We start from the raw sequence: 18,020 nt of genomic DNA on the forward strand, positions 1-18,020 counted from the left end.
CTCTGTCCAAGAAGAATAGATCTAACCAACAGCAGCACGAGAAGACAAGTGATCGCCTTGCAGATCATCACAGCTGAGATCTTTTAAAGCAAACCTGTGAGTTTAGAAATGGAAAAGTTACATACTTACCTCAGTAGATCTTCTTGTAGCCCACTGATCTTCACCCGGACCCTCTTCTTCTTCACGGCTGCGCTCCTGTCCATGAATGAGCGTGGGCGGACTATGCAAGCACTGGGAAGAGCCCGAGGAAAAAGATATGCATGAGTGGCTCTGTGCAGCTGCGCAGATACACGAACGGCCACGCAAACCTCTTCGACAAGCCATTTTAGAAGGGGTTTGGAGGTCTCTTCTGGAACAGTGAGCTTAAGAGAGATGGGTGACATCTCTGGATTATCTAAAGGCTACCCTCTACTAAGCTGAGTATCGAACTTTTCTATATTTAAAGTCACATGTACACTTTAAAGGGAACCCGAGGTGAAAATAAACTGATGAGATAAACAATCCTCCTACTCCTAAAAATGACTTTTTTTAAGTAACCCATGGTTTTCTTTTATATTTAAACATTTACAAAGTAGGTTGAATTTTCTTTACTGTCTCTAATCAGTGGCAGCCTATTAAGTGTCCCAGACTTAAAATACATGAACTATTGACCTTTTTCTATCTCTCCCTTAAGCTCAGAAGTTGTATTCTGCCAGGAAAACGTTTATGGCTGAAATTTGTTTATCAGTGATGTTTACTATATTGCGAACAAGGTACAGACAAGACAGAAGCTTTCACTTCCATGCCTAGAAATTAATTATTTCAGGCAGCAAAATAAAACAGGTAAAACAGCTTGGTTATTAACTGCTTCCCGACCGCCTAATATTGATAGGCGTCGGGAAGCTGGTAGCCCCAGGACCGGCTAACGCCAATTGGCGCCAAGTCCTGGGGCGGGGTTTTTCAGGGGATCTCGCACACCGATGCGCTATTGCCGATGTTAGATGGCGAAACCGCCGTCTATTTACACTGTACAGCACTGCAATCTACAGCAGCACTGTACTGGAAATAGCCTTTTCACTCGGCTGTCCTCTGGGGAGGCTCAGAGAGCGATCGGCTCTCATAGGCTGATGTCTATGAGAGCTGATCGCCGTCATTGGTTGCCGGGGGGAGGGAGGAAGAGGGGATACAAAAATAAATTTAAAAAAATGACAAAAAATAATTAAAAATAAAATGACACATACATTTATTAAAAGAAAAAACATGCTGCAGCAGCGATCAGAGCCCACCAACAGAAAGCTCTATTGGTGGGCAGAAAGGGGGGGGGGATTCATTGGTGTGCTCATTTGAATGGCTCTGCAGCGAGCCGTTAAAGCTGCAGAGCACCCATTTTAAAAAAATAGCCTGGTCGCTAGGGGGTGTAAGCCTACAGTCCTCAAGTGGGTAATGTGTTTTGTACCGTACACACATATGTTTATGTCATCATGTCACAAGTCGCCTCAGGTACACTTTAAAGCAAATGGGACTCTTTTTTTTTTTTACATTGGAGGGGTAGAGCGAGAAGGGGAGGAGGGGCAATAGGTGCAGAAAGTCTGTAAGTGAAAACGGAGTAATTTTCTTTCACCCTGTTCACTTATTATGAAAACTCTATATACAAACACCTTGTAGTTGCTTTATTATTATTGACGTAACTGATGAGGAAGTCTTGACCAGATCCTCAAAAAGCGTTTGATAAAGTTTGCATTTGCTCATTTGACTCAATACTCATTTGAATCCTATCAGGATAGATTATTATTATTTATTAAATGTATAAATCCCCAACATATTACGCAGTGATGCACAATAGATAAATGGGTTAACATACAAGGTAGGACATACAAGGAGCCCACAACAAAACAAGGTCATGCAAATGATTTGATAACAGTAGTTTAATGTCATTGGTTAAAATAGAGACTATTCTAGTCCACAAGAGGGGTGACAGTAGGATTGCATAATCAAGCTGGAAACACTAGGAAGGAGGGCCCTGCCAGAGGCTTACAATCTAAAGGGTGGGGTAGAGACAATAGGTGCATCTGTTGAGAGGGTGCCCAGCTGAATATATTATGATGCTGATGTAGGGGGGTACGCGAGCATGAAAAAGTGAGTCTTGAGGGCTTGTTTCAAGGTATTAAAGGTGGGGGCGAGTCTGATGGCTGGTGGGAGCGAGTTCTAGAGAGTGGGGGCAGCCCTAGTAAAGTCATGCAATTGTGCATGGGAGTGATTTATATATCAGATATATATCAGTACAGTTATGATTGCTGAAAGGTTAGTAAGGGTGCATTTACACTATGTGCATTATAACGCAAGTTATCGCATAGCAATATGATGCAATATCCATACAAAGGGTGCATTCACATGTGCGCATTGCCACAGCGGTGTGTAGGTTTCTGTTGTAAGAACGTGAACAAGTCAAAGTCCAGCATGCGGTTAGTGCAGGAACCGGATGACTCAAACCTCAAAATAGTTGCAAAAGAAAGTAGGGTCCGCACAGAGTGTGATAAAGTTCAGCAACGGGTATATGTCTGTAACATTGATGTGTTGCTGTAAAGCAAGTAGAAGCGGAGAGAAGCACGCTAGTAAGCTCAGGACCTACAAGGTATTTCATCACTGCCAAAGCTTAGCAATTTTAGATCTACACTCACCTAAAGGATTATTAGGAACACCATACTAATACAGTGTTTGACCCCACTTTCGCCTTCAGAACTGTCTTAATTCTACGTGGCATTGATTCAACAAGGTGCTGAAAGCATTCATTAGAACTGTTGGCCCATATTGATAGGATAGCATCCTGCCGTTGATGGAGATTTGTGGGATGCACATCCAGGGCAAGAAGCTCCCGTTCCATTACATCCCAAAGATGCTCTATTGAGTTAAGATCTGGTGTGACTGGTACCACTGCGATGGAAGGTGGTACCACCAGAAGTCCGGGACGGCCATGGGGACCTCTGTGGCATGTACCTATGCGGGCCTCTTTCTGGGGGCATGGGAGGAAGATTATGTACATAATCCCAGGAACCCCTTCAGACAGAGCATAAAAACTTGGGCCAGGTATGTGGACGACGTGCTGGTCGTGTGGCAGGGAAGCAGGGAGGAGTTTGGTGCCTTCATGAGTTACCTCAATGATAATCAGGTTAATATGCGCTTTACGGCAGAGGTAGGCGACCAATCCATCAGTTTCTTGGACCTGAGGATTAGGCCCAATGGGGCCAACCTAACCTGTGAGGGGTACAGGAAGGATACTGCTGTAAACTCCCTTCTGCATAGACATAGCTTTCATCCTAAGCATGTCAAGACCTCCCTGCCATACGGCCAGTACTTACGTCTGAGACGGAACAACTCCAGCCTGGAAACCTTTGAGTTACAGGCACAGGAGCTCACTGCACGACTGGAAGCCAGGAGATATGACAGGCGCTGTATTGAGGAGGCCCAAGACAGAGCTAGAAAGATGGATAGGGATTCCCTCCTTCTGAGGGGTTCGGGAAACCGAAAAGAGAGCAACAAGAAAAACAAAAACAATTTAACCCTCACCTTTGACTTCACCCCGATGTCAGGAAAGCTGACCCAAATCATAAAGAAAAAATGGGGGGTGGTGACAAGGGACCCGGCTCTCCAGAAGTTCTTCCCAAATCCTCCCAGGGTTGTATTTAGGAGGGCCCCCACTTTGGGGGACACGCTAACCCGGAGCGAATATCGTTCACCTCCCATCCAGAATTGGTTGTCAAGCAACCGTCCAAAAGGTAACCACAAGTGTGGCCACTGTGATTTCTGTGCCAATATGTGGGAGGGTACCAATTATCGCCTGGGAGGGTTACAGTGGGAGGTGAGGGCCTTCATCACCTGTCAGACCAAATTTGTTTCTTATGTGGTTTTTTGTCCCTGCCTTTTTTATTATGTCGGGAAAACAACTCGCCCCCTCAAAGAAAGAGTGGGCGAGCACTTCAAATCGATTAAATCAGGTAAAGGAAGTCCTAGGCTGATTGAACATGTGAGAGAGGCGCATGGTGGGAGGGCTAGGTGTCTAAGATTTGCAGGTCTCCTACATGTGGCCCCGTCAAGAAGAGGGGGAGATCGAGACCGGGAACTAATCAGACGAGAATCACGGGTCATCCTAAGATCTGAAGCCATGGGCCCTTTGGGGCTGAATGATAGATTGGAGCTGGCCTGCTTTCTTGATCCCTAAGTCTCCTGCTACCCCATCTCACCTTCCCTCTTGGTGTACTGCAGACCTCCTTCCTGTGATGGTACTTACTTGAGGTTTCTTGGTTTCTCTTCTCCTCTCTCCAACCCTTTCCCCCTTCGGGGTGCTTTTGGGACATGGTGGCCCTAATACATCTTACTGAATTTATATGGGCGTGCAGCTCATGCGGTTCGATCTACCATCCACATGAATGACATACGATCAAAATGGCCCCCAATAGGTGGACCAACAGGGATCTCGTATGGCAAGGAGATCCCCCATAAGAGGACCGTGAGGCCCTGGGGGCTCTCCCCCAGGACCGCATTAGAGCCAGATTTTGAACCCCTATGCTACAGCCTTTATAAGGCTAGCACGGCTCCCCTATTTGTGCAGACCAGGGAGTAAAACAACTATCTCCATGATCTGCACATCAGTAGTGTGTTATTGTGCATGGTGGTCGGCCGCAAGGCTACACCTATCCACCTTAGGTGAATTCCCACGCTTGGTGAACGATACAGTGCCAGGTTATGGTTCTCCCAGGTATGAACGGGAAAAACATCCCCCCCTAGACCAGGAGAGACCTTTCCATGTCCCTATTCTACCCCTTCCACTCTTCACTCCTTTGATGTCCCGTTAGCATCCTTTAAACAACTATGCACTGAAGATGGGGGATGTCCCCATAGCAACAAAGTGTAGGGTCCCCCTCTTCTCCCCACTCTGGGTAAAAAACATCCCTCAGATGTGGGGACAGCGTAGCTCTTCTTTTCTTTTCTTTTTTGTTCTGAAAGATATGCCGGGAATAGGGTTAATATAACCCACAAGGTCTCTGGGTTTGCACAGCCCATCCCAGTCTTTTTAATGGGGTTTATCCTATACAGGGGGGTCATTTAATGGGGTATTTTTTAATAAATGTACTAATAAAATAGTTATTTTTTATACTTCAGACATGATACAGTAAACAAAATGTAATGCCCCTAGGTAAACGTTATGGACGCATATGCCTATTTGCACAGGACACGGCATTCATGCCCTTTATTAAGGTACACTTCATGTTTTTGTATAAGCACTAGTTCGTTTTGCACACAATAACAATGTTTATTAGCACTAATGAGTTTTGCCATGCAGTCACAAACTATGTACACGATATGTGACGGGCGTCTACGTCTCTCCTAGGCTCACCACATAGCGTTACTTGATTTTTCACAATGAAGTAAGTCCTTCGCCGCTGCGCGGCGAAGCTCCGCCCCTTCACCCCCGACCTTTCCCCATTGCCACTCTGCACCAATGAGACGGCGCCGGAGGCGTGGCCTGAAGGTCCTATACAGGAAGCCACCCGGCGCCGGCTCTCCACGGACACGCATGTGAGCAAGCGCCCGAGCGGCGTGAAACGGCTGTAGTGCCGTCCGAATCTTCCCCTGGTCACCCCCTCCTCCATCACCGCAGCAACTTCCAGCACACAGGTTTGACGATACTTTTGCATATGTCAATACTGTTCACTGTTTACTTTTGGCTGAAGAAAGGAATAAATTGATGGAACTGTTTAAGAGATAGGTGCACGGTATCCTTCTTTCAAATGTGCTAATACAGTGTTTGACCCCACTTTCGCCTCCAGAACTGTCTTAATTCTACGTGGCATTGATTCAACAAGGTGCTGAAAGCATTCATTAGAACTGTTGGCCCATATTGATAGGATAGCATCCTGCCGTTGATGGAGATTTGTGGGATGCACATCCAGGGCAAGAAGCTCCCGTTCCATTACATCCCAAAGATGCTCTATTGAGTTAAGATCTGGTGTGACGGGGGGGGGGGGGGGGGGGGCATTTTAGTAAAGTGAACTCATTGTCATGTTGAAGATACCAATTTGAAATGATTCAAGCTTTGTGACATGGTGTATTATCCTGTTGGAAGTAGCCATCAGAGGATGAGTACATGGTAGTCATGAAGGGATGACATGGTCAGAAACAATGCTCAGGTAGTCCGTGGCATTTAAACAATGCCCAATTGGCTCTAAGGGGCCTAAAGTGTGCCAAGAAAACATCCCTCACACCATTACACCACTAGCCTGCACAATGGTAACAAGGCATGATGGATCCATGTTCTCATTCTGTTTACGCCAAATTCTGACTATCGAGACTCATCAGACCAGGCAACATATTTCCAGTCTTCAACTGTCCAATTTTGGTGAGCTCGTGCAAATTGTAACCTCTTTTTCCTATTTGTAGTGGAGATGAGTGGTACCCGGTGGGGTCTTTAGCTGTTGTAGCCCATCCGCCTCAAGGTTGTGCGTGTTGTGGTTTCACAAATGCTTTGCTGCATACCTCGGTTGTAATGAGTGGTTATTTCAGTCAACGCTGCTCTTTTATCAGCTTGAATCAGTTGGCCCATTCTCCTCTGACCTCTAGCATCAACAAGGCATTTTCGCCCACAGGACTGCCGCATACCGGATGTTTTTCCCTTTTCACACCATCCTTTGTAAACCCTAGAAATGGTTGTGCATGAAAATCCCAGTAACTGAATAGATTGTGAAATACTCAGACCGGCCCGTCTGGCACCAACTACCATGCCACGCTCAAAATAAATCACATTTCTCTCCCATTCTGACATTCAGTTTGGAGTTCAGGAGATTGTCTTGACTAGGACCACACCCCTAAATGCATTGAAGCAACTGCTTTGTGATTGATTGATTGATTGATTGATTAGATAATTGCATTCATGAGAAATTGAACGTGTTCCTAATAATCCTTTAGGTGAGCATATATGATGATGTGTGGCATGCAAGCTCTGTAAGCATCAATGACCACAGAAAGCATTGCTCTCCTTACCCCGCCTTCCATTGTGTGCCATCACCCCTCCTCCTCTCCCCAAAGAAACAGAACATATTAAGGTAGCCAGTCGACCATCCGATTCGGTTATTATAATCGGATGAAAACCGGTGCCGCCAAGTGCATGCCCAACCGACAATATGACCAATTTCAGGCCGAAATTGGTTGCATTCGTCGATCTCACATGCTGCAAGATGTAGCGTCGACTTGCACAATCGAGTGCGCGGCGGTAACAGTGTGCAATATCGGGACGAGCGATGAACGCAACGAAACCCCCGGCGCTGTCCCCCCTGATGGTGAATGTTCCACCCAGTGCAAGTGACACATTACATGTCTGCGGCCTCTGCTTGTCCTCCGCTGGCTCCTGGATTCCTCCATTCTCCATATACGCGTGTGAGACGTCAGACGTCACACACGCGGCCACGTTACTAGGCAACCACGTGGCACGCGTGTATGGAGAACGGAGAAAGCCCGGAGCCAGCGGAGGACAAGCAGTGGACACGGACAGGTAATGTATTGTTCTCCTGCAATGTCACGCGCAGGATCAAGCTCCATCCTAAAACGCAGCACATATGGAAGGTGTGTACTCAGAAATTAACATCTTCCTTGAGTATCTCTCTCAGGGACAATATGTAATCTGTTCTGTTTAATCCTGGGAAAGCTTCATTGGAGACTGAAGGATTGTAGGATCTTTGTACTTTGACACAGCTTTGCTTTCACTCCACAGGAGAACATTTCACTAGACACTCTAAATCTTTGTAAACACGCTAGATGGTTCTTAGCCTAGGTGACTGTTGAGTCCACTTCTGCTGAGAATCTAGCATGTGTACAATGAACCCAATTCATTGGAAAGAGATCGGCATGCACCATGCCATTGTACATGCCATACTCCCTCCATGCTATCGTTCTTGACCCCCAAAGTCTATTAGGCCCCTTGGTTTCCTCCTGGTTCTTTCCTGGCCTCGGGTGCCTGATCGGGGACAGCGACATGGCAGAAGGGACTGGGTGGTAAGTAAAACTCAACTTTTTTTCCCTCCAGGTTTTTTTTTAATCCATCCTGCAGTTTCAAACAACATTTTTTGTTTTAAAGCTGCTGGTGCATTCTAAACCTCTGTCAGCACATCTCGTTTGGCTGCCTAGTGCAGGGAGCAGTTATATTTACCTGTTCCCGGATATCTTCTTCTCTTCCTCCATCAGCAGTTTTGAGCATCCGATCACAGATATGACGTGAAGGGGATCCAGGAGACCGTGGCAGCATTACATCGCCACCCAGTGGTGGAAGAGGGGTGAGGGAGGAGATGGAAGAGACTCTTCCATCATCCCTCTTCCACCACCGGGTGGCGCTGTAGCCAAATAAAGTAAAGTTTTATTGCTAAAGGGTTAAGACCTGTTACACATCTACAACGCGTGCAGGAGCCGTTCTTCTGCTTGCATTTTACTAGCCTGCGGCTGTCGTCGGGAACCTGCGGTGCGAAGCTGAGTGGCGGCGGTAGTATAAATTAACCCGACGGGGAAACGCCGATTCCCGCAATGAATCGAAACGCAGCGTCGGGTGTGAAAAGTAAAATGAAAGTCTATGGACTTTCCTTTTACCTTGGTTAACGCAAAGTATAGACTTTGCGTTAAAACGCTGAAAAAGGGCTCTGGTGTGAAAGAGCCCTAAAGCAAAATAGAATGTACTGCATGTAAACACTAATGAATAAATGAATTGATAGGTAATAAGTAGATAAACTGATGTATACACAATCAAATAACAAACTCATAACAACACACAACAATTCATAGGAGTTCCTCAATGCATAGATATAAATGGACTATCGCTCTTAAGCTTTTTCAACAAAGGCCTCTGAGGGATTTTAGAAGGAGAATGAAAGCGGGAGGAATGTGTGCCTTGATGAAAAATGATTAGATAAGAGCTTCTGCTGTGTATATTGGAATGTTGACATTTGGATAGTTGACTATAGACATCCTGCTGAGATCAAAGCTTTGAATCTTTGCTGCATTGTATGATGCCCCATACATATACCAATATTGCGGCCACTCCTCCATCACCACCGTGTTTGCCGTTATGAGTGCCTGTACCACGTGGCATCGTATGTGTTTATGTGATGTCACACACGCCACGTGCTACAGCACGCACGGTAATGGCGAACACAGGGGTCCTGGCAGAGAAGTGACCGGGAGTCACACAGGCGGTGGTGGCAGAGAAGTGACCGGGAATCACAAGGGCGGACAGGTGAGAATTTTTCATAGCCCAGGTACTGGGGTGTGGGGTTGGTCCGGGGGAAGGCTAAACAGACCTTTATCACTTGGGGCAGCCTGACAGGTGGCGTCGCTAGGCTGAAATCTATTGCGAATCAAGCTGCGGTGTATGGGCTGGCGATAAGGGTCACTCCGATTAGATTCGATGAGCTAGACATGTCTCATGGTCGATCTGCCCATACATTGCCTGATGTATGGCCACCTTTACTCTACATGTAGAGGAATCCCAATATTGGCAATACTGGCACGGCACCCCAAACTCGTATTCATTTAATTTATCAGTCGAGTATTAAAATGGCAGACACACCAACTATACACGATTCCAGCTGGTATGATCACTGGGACTTGACCCTTCTCTGTAATTGTCGGGGATTTGTGATGCCTGATGTACTAACCAAACTATTTGTAGGTTTGTTTAGAAAAGGTGAAACATGAAAATTTAGAATATCACGCAAAAGTCCATTGATTTCAGTAATTCAACTTAAAAGGTGAAACTAACATCTGAAAATGGAACCCTTTGCAGGTGTTTTGGATTAATTAGCTGATTATATTCCGACACTTCGAGCCTAGAATATTGAACATTTTCACAGCATTGTAATGGTCTCAGCATTGGGTTTTGGGGTTCTCATAAGCTGTAAACCGTAATCATCAAAATTATAACAAATGAAGGCTTGAAATATCTTGCTTTGAATGTAATGAGTCAATTTCATGAATTTGTTTCAATTTTTAAGTTAAATTACTGAAATAAATGGACTTTTGCAGGATATTCTAATTTTTCGAGTTTTGCCTACAAGTAACAATAGGTTGTGAGGATTATTTGAAAAAGAACTATGCATGAAGTTTATGAATAGCATCCAGGTAGTAATTAGGTTTTGATCTTTTAGGTGTAATGGCCCGAATCTCACGTGAGAGATGAACGACATGAAAGTTGTGCCCTATGAATCACTTGAAGAATGGAAAGCCATTGGCCAGGGAAGCTTTGGAGAAGTTTACAAAGTGAGGCACAAGGACTTGAAAACACATTTTGCAGTGAAAAAACTTAAGCAGTAAGTATGAACTATCAGATCGGTGTTGCTTTTTTAGAAAAAAAAATATATATTATTTAGTTATTTGCCACTTCACAATTTGTATACAACTTAACATCACTAAAAATGATCTCAGTTTTCCGTTCCTTGAGTTGTATTAGCACATATTTCTTGATATTCCTCAGTATCTTGCTTAAAGGGGCAGTATTGCGAAAATAGTCCTTTTTACTTCATTACATATAAGTTATGTACAAGTGGAGTAATACTTTAAACACGTTTAGTGGCTGAACAAATGTAATTAGTACACTGGCATTACCTATTTGAAGCAAGGGAGCCACGTCAGAAGAAACATTTACTGACGCCGATTTAGACAATACCATTATGCTGTAGGAGGCAGCTAAATCAGCTGTTTGGGGTGGCATTATATTTCCCCCTTGAGACGTTAGAAATAGGATCCTCTACCTTGTAACTGCACTCTCGTGCAGTTCTTCAGCTCATGTGAGCCGCATGACGTCACCGCACTTCACAGATCCTAATGCTGCCTGCCGAGGCCCCTTCCCCCGCTGCTGGCAAAGACACGGACACCTATTGCTGTCCGTTGCTGTTGTTACCAGCTTTTAGCTCTGCGCAGCATTGTGGCAGCAGCACGGAGCAGCCAGGAGTTGTAGCTGTGTCCTGCTAGCATCTAACATTACGATTAAAGTTGTTGTTTTATTCAGGAGGCAAGCATTCTTAGAAGGAAAGAGTTACATTTTTACTGCTTTCCTTCTAAGAATGCTTGCCTCGTGAATAAAACAACAACTTTAATCGTAATGTTAGATGCTAGCGGGACACAGCTACAACTCCTGGCTGCTCCGTGCTGCTGCCAAAATGCTGCGCAGAGCTGAAAGCTGTGTTTAAAGTATTACTCCACTTGTACATAACTTATATGTAATGAAGTAAAAAAGACTATTTTCGCAATACTGCCCCTTTAATCCAGGATGTCCACTTTAAAATAAACAGTATTTATACATAATATGGATTCTTTTCTCGGCATCATGTATTCTAGCTATCCTCTTAAACCAGGGGTGCCCAAACTTTTTAGGCCAAGGGCCATATCACGGTTCTTGAGAGTGCTAGGGGCCCAAGTTAGCAACATTAAACACAATTTTTGCTGATTGCTGCTAGGTACACTATGCCTGTGACATTTTGTCAAATAAAACATTTCCATAGGAAATAACCCATATACCATGTACAGTTAGCATGTCCATTTCAGTATGCAGACATAGTGCTACTGGCACAGTGGCAGTGATATTCAGTGGCTGCTACTGCTATAGTGGTGGCTGATAACCTACAGGGGAGCAAACAGGGAGGCAGAGCGGCGATACAAGGGTGGCCCCTGCATGTGTCATCATAGCTACGGCCTACAGGACACTTGGAATTACTGTAACAACTGTAGAGAGCTTTGAGGGCCACCAGAAAATGCTTGGAAGGCCGCAGCTTTTTGCACCATGCATCCATTTCTCATGTAATAATTGTCAATTACGTTAGACTCGTGTGAAAATTTAAATAAAATAATGCAAAAATATGCATACAGAAAATGCATGCAAAATGTAATATCCTTGTGGATCTAAAGTTTTCTTGTAATTGTCAATAGATTGTTTTGTATTATCGAATACGATCACTCACAAATCCATCTCCAAAACTATGGAGGAGATTTTTTTTAGATTGTTTCAACTACAGTACTTTATGCCAAACAGGCTCTGTCATAGAACAAGGCAAAATCAGTGTCAGCCAAACACTGGCCTAAATGAATTCTTCATATTAACCATCTAGAAAGTAGAACCCATAGAAATACTGCTTTGTTCCCTCTCTCTTTAGCTACCCATGCACCCAAATAGGCATTTGCCCAGTTTTCCCTTGTGGAAACACCAGCCCTGCTTTTTTTTGTGGCTTTCCTTCCTTGATGGGCAGCCTATCTCCCATTCCATTTGCAGCTTCCTCTTCCACCTGTAACAGCTTTCATATATAGCTATGCTGGGCAGCAGCTCTCACTTTTTACGTGTGTTGCTCCCTAGTTGCAGCCTTCCTTTTAAATTTTTTGTTACCTCTCTCATATGCAGCAATCCCTGTTCCATGCCCCTAATAAAGAAGGCACCCTAGCCCTGGGCTTGTGTGGCCTTGTCAGTCCTGTCTGTCTCAAAGGCTAAAAAAAAACCAGAGAAGTATATTTTTTTTTCAACTACCATTGAATTTTTTTAGGGCTTTCTCACTTATGCTTACAAGTATTATCAGGTTCTTCCTAAATTACATCACGTGTGATGTATTACATTTGGTACCGTTTTAGAGCAATGAAAAATTTAGAAATTTTGATGCTAAGTCAGAATTTGACTTTGCGTAAAAAATTACAAGTTGGTGCAAATTATGAGTATCACTTACAATTCTCAGCCTTTTTGAGTTTGTCTACTGCAAAGATCTTCTCATACTTGTTTTCATTTATCCATTTCATCACTGTCGCAGTAGTGATTACACTTGTAAAGGCCACACTCTTGGTGCTTAATTGACCTGATTTAAGTATGAATAAATCCTCCAAAACATGTTTAACGGGTATTGGAAAAATAGTGGCTCAGTAGTTTGTTGTGTTGTCAACTTGGAAGTAGAACCAACATGTGCAAATACCATCACTTTGATTGAATCTGGTGATAATCTAGTGCCCCCAACATGCCTGACTGATCAACTTCTGATTCAGTTTGCTTAATTTATCCAATTAAAAGATCAGACATGTTGGTCCACTTGAGTGGAGAAGTGGAGGACAGGAATTATATCATTGAACTGCAAGAAGAAGCAAAATCCTAGTGGTTCAATCAACTATAATAAGCATGTTGTAGAAAACGGAACCTTCTCCTATTAATTTACAAACTGGGAATAATTAATTGTTTGCCATATTGGGGCCTAAATTGGTGGTTGCTGTCTTAGTTGTCAATTCCAATATCTTTCCCTTCCTGTGGCATCGAAAATGTGTGTGTTGGGAAGCATTTTTGCACATCACTTTCATCATTAAAGTAAAAACTGGATTGGGGAGGGTGGGGGGGAGGGGTGTTAAAAGTGCAAACCTGATATCCTGAATATCAGTGCTCCCACTCTGGTCTGCCGGCCCCAATCTTATCTCTGACCTCACCTCTTGAACTTTTCCTCACGTTTATTTTAATGCCCTTAAATGTCTAACCCTATCTAGCTTTTCACCTAAGCTCAACCTGTACTCTTTTTAAAACAATGCTTATTTCTAACCTACTAACCATTCTATTGGTAATGCTAATTTCACCATACCCCCCCAACTTTCTGAGATACGAAAGAGGGATGCCTTTAAACACACCCCTTACACACCGTCAGCCACGCCCCCAAAACCCATAAAGACATAAAATAAGCTATATATCAATTTAGAGGATTGGACACAGGTAGCAGTGAAAGTAGCTGCAGCTGGCTCTGCCTCACTCTTGCAGCCAGCAGAATGACAGAGAGTAGCTCTGCGTAAGCAGCTTCAGCAGAAGCTTTAGAAGCAGGGGGCAGGATGTGAGACAAGGGGGCAGGAACTAGGACTATCCTGCCCCAAATTGGGGCTGTTGGCCCTTTGATTTTACCAGATACTTATCCCTAACCTTATACTGTCCTACAGTTTAACACTAATCCCTCATCCACTGATTTTAGTAATATCTACCTATTTGGACTCCTAAAAATGACTATATGGGCAGCTCTGTACCCTGGCCAACTCTGAAGAAAACTGCTGCATTGTCTAGGCACAACTCCTTATTTGAAATGCTCTCCCTTTGTTATGGTTGTTAGAAGTATCTATATTACTAATTGGTTTCTGTTTTAACAAAACTCAGTATGCAGAATAGATCAGGGAATGCTGCTAATCCTGTTTGCCGATGTAATGCAATGCATTTGTGCTTAAAAATGACTTTTGTAGGCTTTCAAATCTTCATTTGCAGTTTGCCTAATTAGGTCAAGTTGTCATTTTAGGACTCTATAAATAGGAGATGAGGAAGAATACACATTTTCTGAAAACCCATGCTGTGGAAGTAGAGAAGTGCCACTTCATCTACCTTAATGTATTCTCTCCAATGTCTTGTTTCACCTCATTTATCCATAGCTGTTCTGTCAGACACATCTATATTCTCAAATACATATTCATGTGACCCCCGAATGCTGGATATGCCATGGATGCATACAGACCTATTTTTAGTACATCCTACTTCAGGGACTGCATGAATTTGTATATATTAAGTGGTCCCCTGACAGAGAATAGAGGTTTGTCTGTCAGTGTAGTTGTGGAACATGCACCATATGGTGCGGTGAGCACAGTATGGTGAGTCAGGGAATGCAGCTTCCCCTGGGAGTAACAGCACTTATCCTTGTCGCTAGACTTGGGTTTTTAAAACTCATGAAATTTCATGTGAGAAGATGGAAGCAGAAAATGGGGACAGTTACAATTACAGGACAGTCTTAAGGTGTTCATGTGTGGTTGATTTGTCATTTAACTTCTATTTTAATACAATAACATAATGAAATCCTTGTCTTTAGTGGCTCTCACTTTGCTCCATTCTTCAGCAACTTTTAAAGCCTTTCTAGACAGCCATTTTGCCTTCTTACTCTTCTTTCTTTATAGAATCTTATTTGTTGCTGCTTCTTGGACAATGAGCTCGATTCACTAAGACCTTTTAAGTAAAAATTTCATGTGAGGTAAATTACTTCATGCAGTAAAACAACAACAAAAAATGTAGCATACACTATTGCTGGGAATACACAATGAGTTTTTTTCTGGTACACAAATGTAAGCTGGACAAGCACCATCTATAAACCATAATTACGTCAATCTATAAAGTAACCATTAAACTAGAATGTGCAGAATGGCACACATAATAAACCATAGAACCAGAAAGCAGAATGTGCCTCAAAAACACCGCAACACTCCAATAGAGTATCAAATATGCAAAGCATTGTATTGTGTATACCCATCTTAAACAAAACCACACCAGCTGGTCTCTTCTGCGCATGCGCGGCCCCTCCGACTCATGCGCAGAAGAGCCCGACTGGCATGGCTGAGCCAGTTACCCGGACTGCTAGCAGAAGAACAGAGGCACTCGGGAGGACGGCGAGGAACTCAGCAGTGCTTATGGGACTGAAGTATGACCCTTAATAAGTATCAAATCTTTTTCTTTCGCTGTCTCAGGTTTTCTTTAGGCCTTTTGCACACTGCAAGCAATTCAGATTCGGCTTTTTAATCAGTTTTTACCTCCGATTCAGATTCAGATTTGCAGTGTGCAAGGAGCAAACTGCAAATCTGAATCTGAATCGGAAGTAAAAACAGATTAAAAAGCGGAATCTGAATCTGAATTGCTTGCAGTGTGCAAGAGGCCTAAAAGTGGCTATACACAATACAATCACATCGATCAGTTTTCCATTTTTTGCTGATAAAATACTTTTAGCCATAGACCCTGAAAAAGAATATGCAGTTTAGGTACCCTGACTCGGCTGACTCAGGTTTTATTGGATTAGCCATATGCTTGTTCCAAGGTTTTGAGTCAGACACTACATATGGCAAAATATAAACAGGACTACTAGTCAATTGGTATTGTTTATAAGGAAATAAATATGGCAGCCTCCATATCCCTCTCACCTTGGGTTCCCTTTAATGTCATGAGCACAGCTCTCCCTTTTGTTTGTAGTAACTATGCTACTTGATGTACTGTATGAACTAAGCTTCTAGTTTTGTGTGAATTGCAATATTAATTAGGTACAGCTATGCTTCTTGTATTTTTTTTTTATTTTTTTTGCAATGTATATATTTAGCATTTGCTATGTAGGCACAAATGTGATTTTTTTTTTTTACCTTTGTTAATAAAAACAAAAAAATACCCACAGTTCGGGTTTATACATTACAGGGAATTTTGCAAACATGATAGCAGATGTCTTACCGCATTGCTGTTTGCAGACAGCTTCAGCCTTGCCAAAGGATTGTTAACATGACAATGCTTACTGTATGGCAGCTTGCTGATAGGTGCATTTATCCTTCTAGAGTTCCTGGGCAGCTACTTACCAATTAGCTTTACCAGAGCTATTGGGGCTTTACTAGGTAGGTCGCCCTTCAAAGAGTGCATCATATTATACTAATTTTGTGGCAGGGTCTTTTAAACATTCATAACTAACTGAAAGCTGAAATGGAAAAATATTTTGTTTTCAAATAATTCAATTAAAAAATACTATGAGACACTTCATTTTTTTTTCTTTTTCAACATTTTTTTATTCAAAGCACAAATAGAAAATACCTTATACCCTATACATTATATCTTCCAACAGTCCCACAAGGGATTCAAGAAAAGGCAAAAGAAAAGGTAGAACAAACATAACTGTAAATTAAAAACTGGAGAAAAAGAAGTGTGCGCTCTGACCAGGTTCAAGCTGCCCGATTGTCTATTTACTAATTAAAATGGCATAGCATTCAGTGAAAGCATCTGCCTGCCAGAATATGCAGGGAGTAAAACTAACTCACTGCTGCTCCCTGCAGGAGTTGGCCTATGCAAAATCCATTGCATCTCAACAGGGGCGCCACGTGTAAGCCTCCTTTTACCCCCAAGAAATGGGGACATCCTCCCCCTCCCCCCCCCCCCCCCCCTCAAGATGCTTTCAGCAAAAGCTATGCCATTTTAATTAGTCAATAGACAATTAGGCAGCCAGTATATAGTCAGGTGAACCTGGTCAGATCACACATTCCTTTTTCTCCAGTTTGTAGTATAAACTAAGTAACTGATATAAACTAAGCCAGATGGGGCAATCTAGCCATCTCAAAAAATAAAAGGTAGATTGCAAAATGACATTCAAAAGGTCAAACTACCTACGGTAAGTTATCCCACACAGACACCACCCTCCCAACCACCACATGAAGCTATCATACTGGAAGTCACTTATATTATTTAACCCGGAGATTAATATAGCACTTATCAAAACAAGAGGAAAAGTAAGAAAAAATTCTGACACCTCAAATCACATTCCTACACTCCATATAATGGTGGTACGTATCACTATGAATGAAGTCTACTCACAGGGCCCAAGTTAGAGTGTATTTTCCCATAGTATTTGCCTTCAAGTGAAACATTTTTTCCTTAACCACTTAAAGAGAACCAGAGACAAAGCACCCTCATGTATTTTACCTTATAAATCGGTGGGAACATGACAGTAAACACCTAGTCTGATCTTTGTTTCATTGTTCTTTGTTTAATCTGACTGTTATCACCTCTGATAAGAATCCCCGACTGAGCATTCAGTCTGGCTTTGCTATGGAATGATTATAGCGGAGTCTGTTTTCTCTGGTGTCTTTTCAAGCCCAAGCCTGCCCCCTTGTGGCTCTGCTATAATGACTCAGCTATAATCATTCCCGGCAAAGCTAGACTGAATGCTCAGTTGGGGATTCTTATCACAGCTGATAACAGAAACTTTTAGCAGTGAGGATGAAACGGAGAGCAGGGTAGATGTTTTCTCTAATTTTCCCACAGATATATATGGTAACATACACGAGGGTGCTTCATCTCTGGTTCACTTTAAGTACCAGCGGTAGTTAATTGCGATCTTAAACCTTGTCTCTACTTGTATTTAACATTGCTGCTTGAGCCTTATACTTTTTGTTTTGGATTCAGATGTTTACTGCTTCCCTTTGTCATGCATCACCAACTTCTCTATTGGTTG

General features: G+C 43.0%; 1 protein-coding gene across 1 annotated transcript in view; it reads left to right on the forward strand.

The window, feature by feature from the left end:
* Nucleotides 1-18,020, forward strand: part of RIPK3 (receptor interacting serine/threonine kinase 3) — an 87,095-nt gene that overhangs the window by 8,622 nt on the left and 60,453 nt on the right. The window contains exon 2 of the mRNA XM_068271527.1: nucleotides 10,161-10,322. Coding sequence (XP_068127628.1) covers nucleotides 10,189-10,322 — 134 coding nt within the window. The 5' untranslated portion in view covers nucleotides 10,161-10,188. The remainder of the gene's footprint in view (nucleotides 1-10,160; nucleotides 10,323-18,020) is intronic.

This window comes from Hyperolius riggenbachi, chromosome 1 (genome assembly GCF_040937935.1).
Source record: "Hyperolius riggenbachi isolate aHypRig1 chromosome 1, aHypRig1.pri, whole genome shotgun sequence".
In the NCBI taxonomy this organism is placed as follows: domain Eukaryota; kingdom Metazoa; phylum Chordata; class Amphibia; order Anura; family Hyperoliidae; genus Hyperolius; species Hyperolius riggenbachi.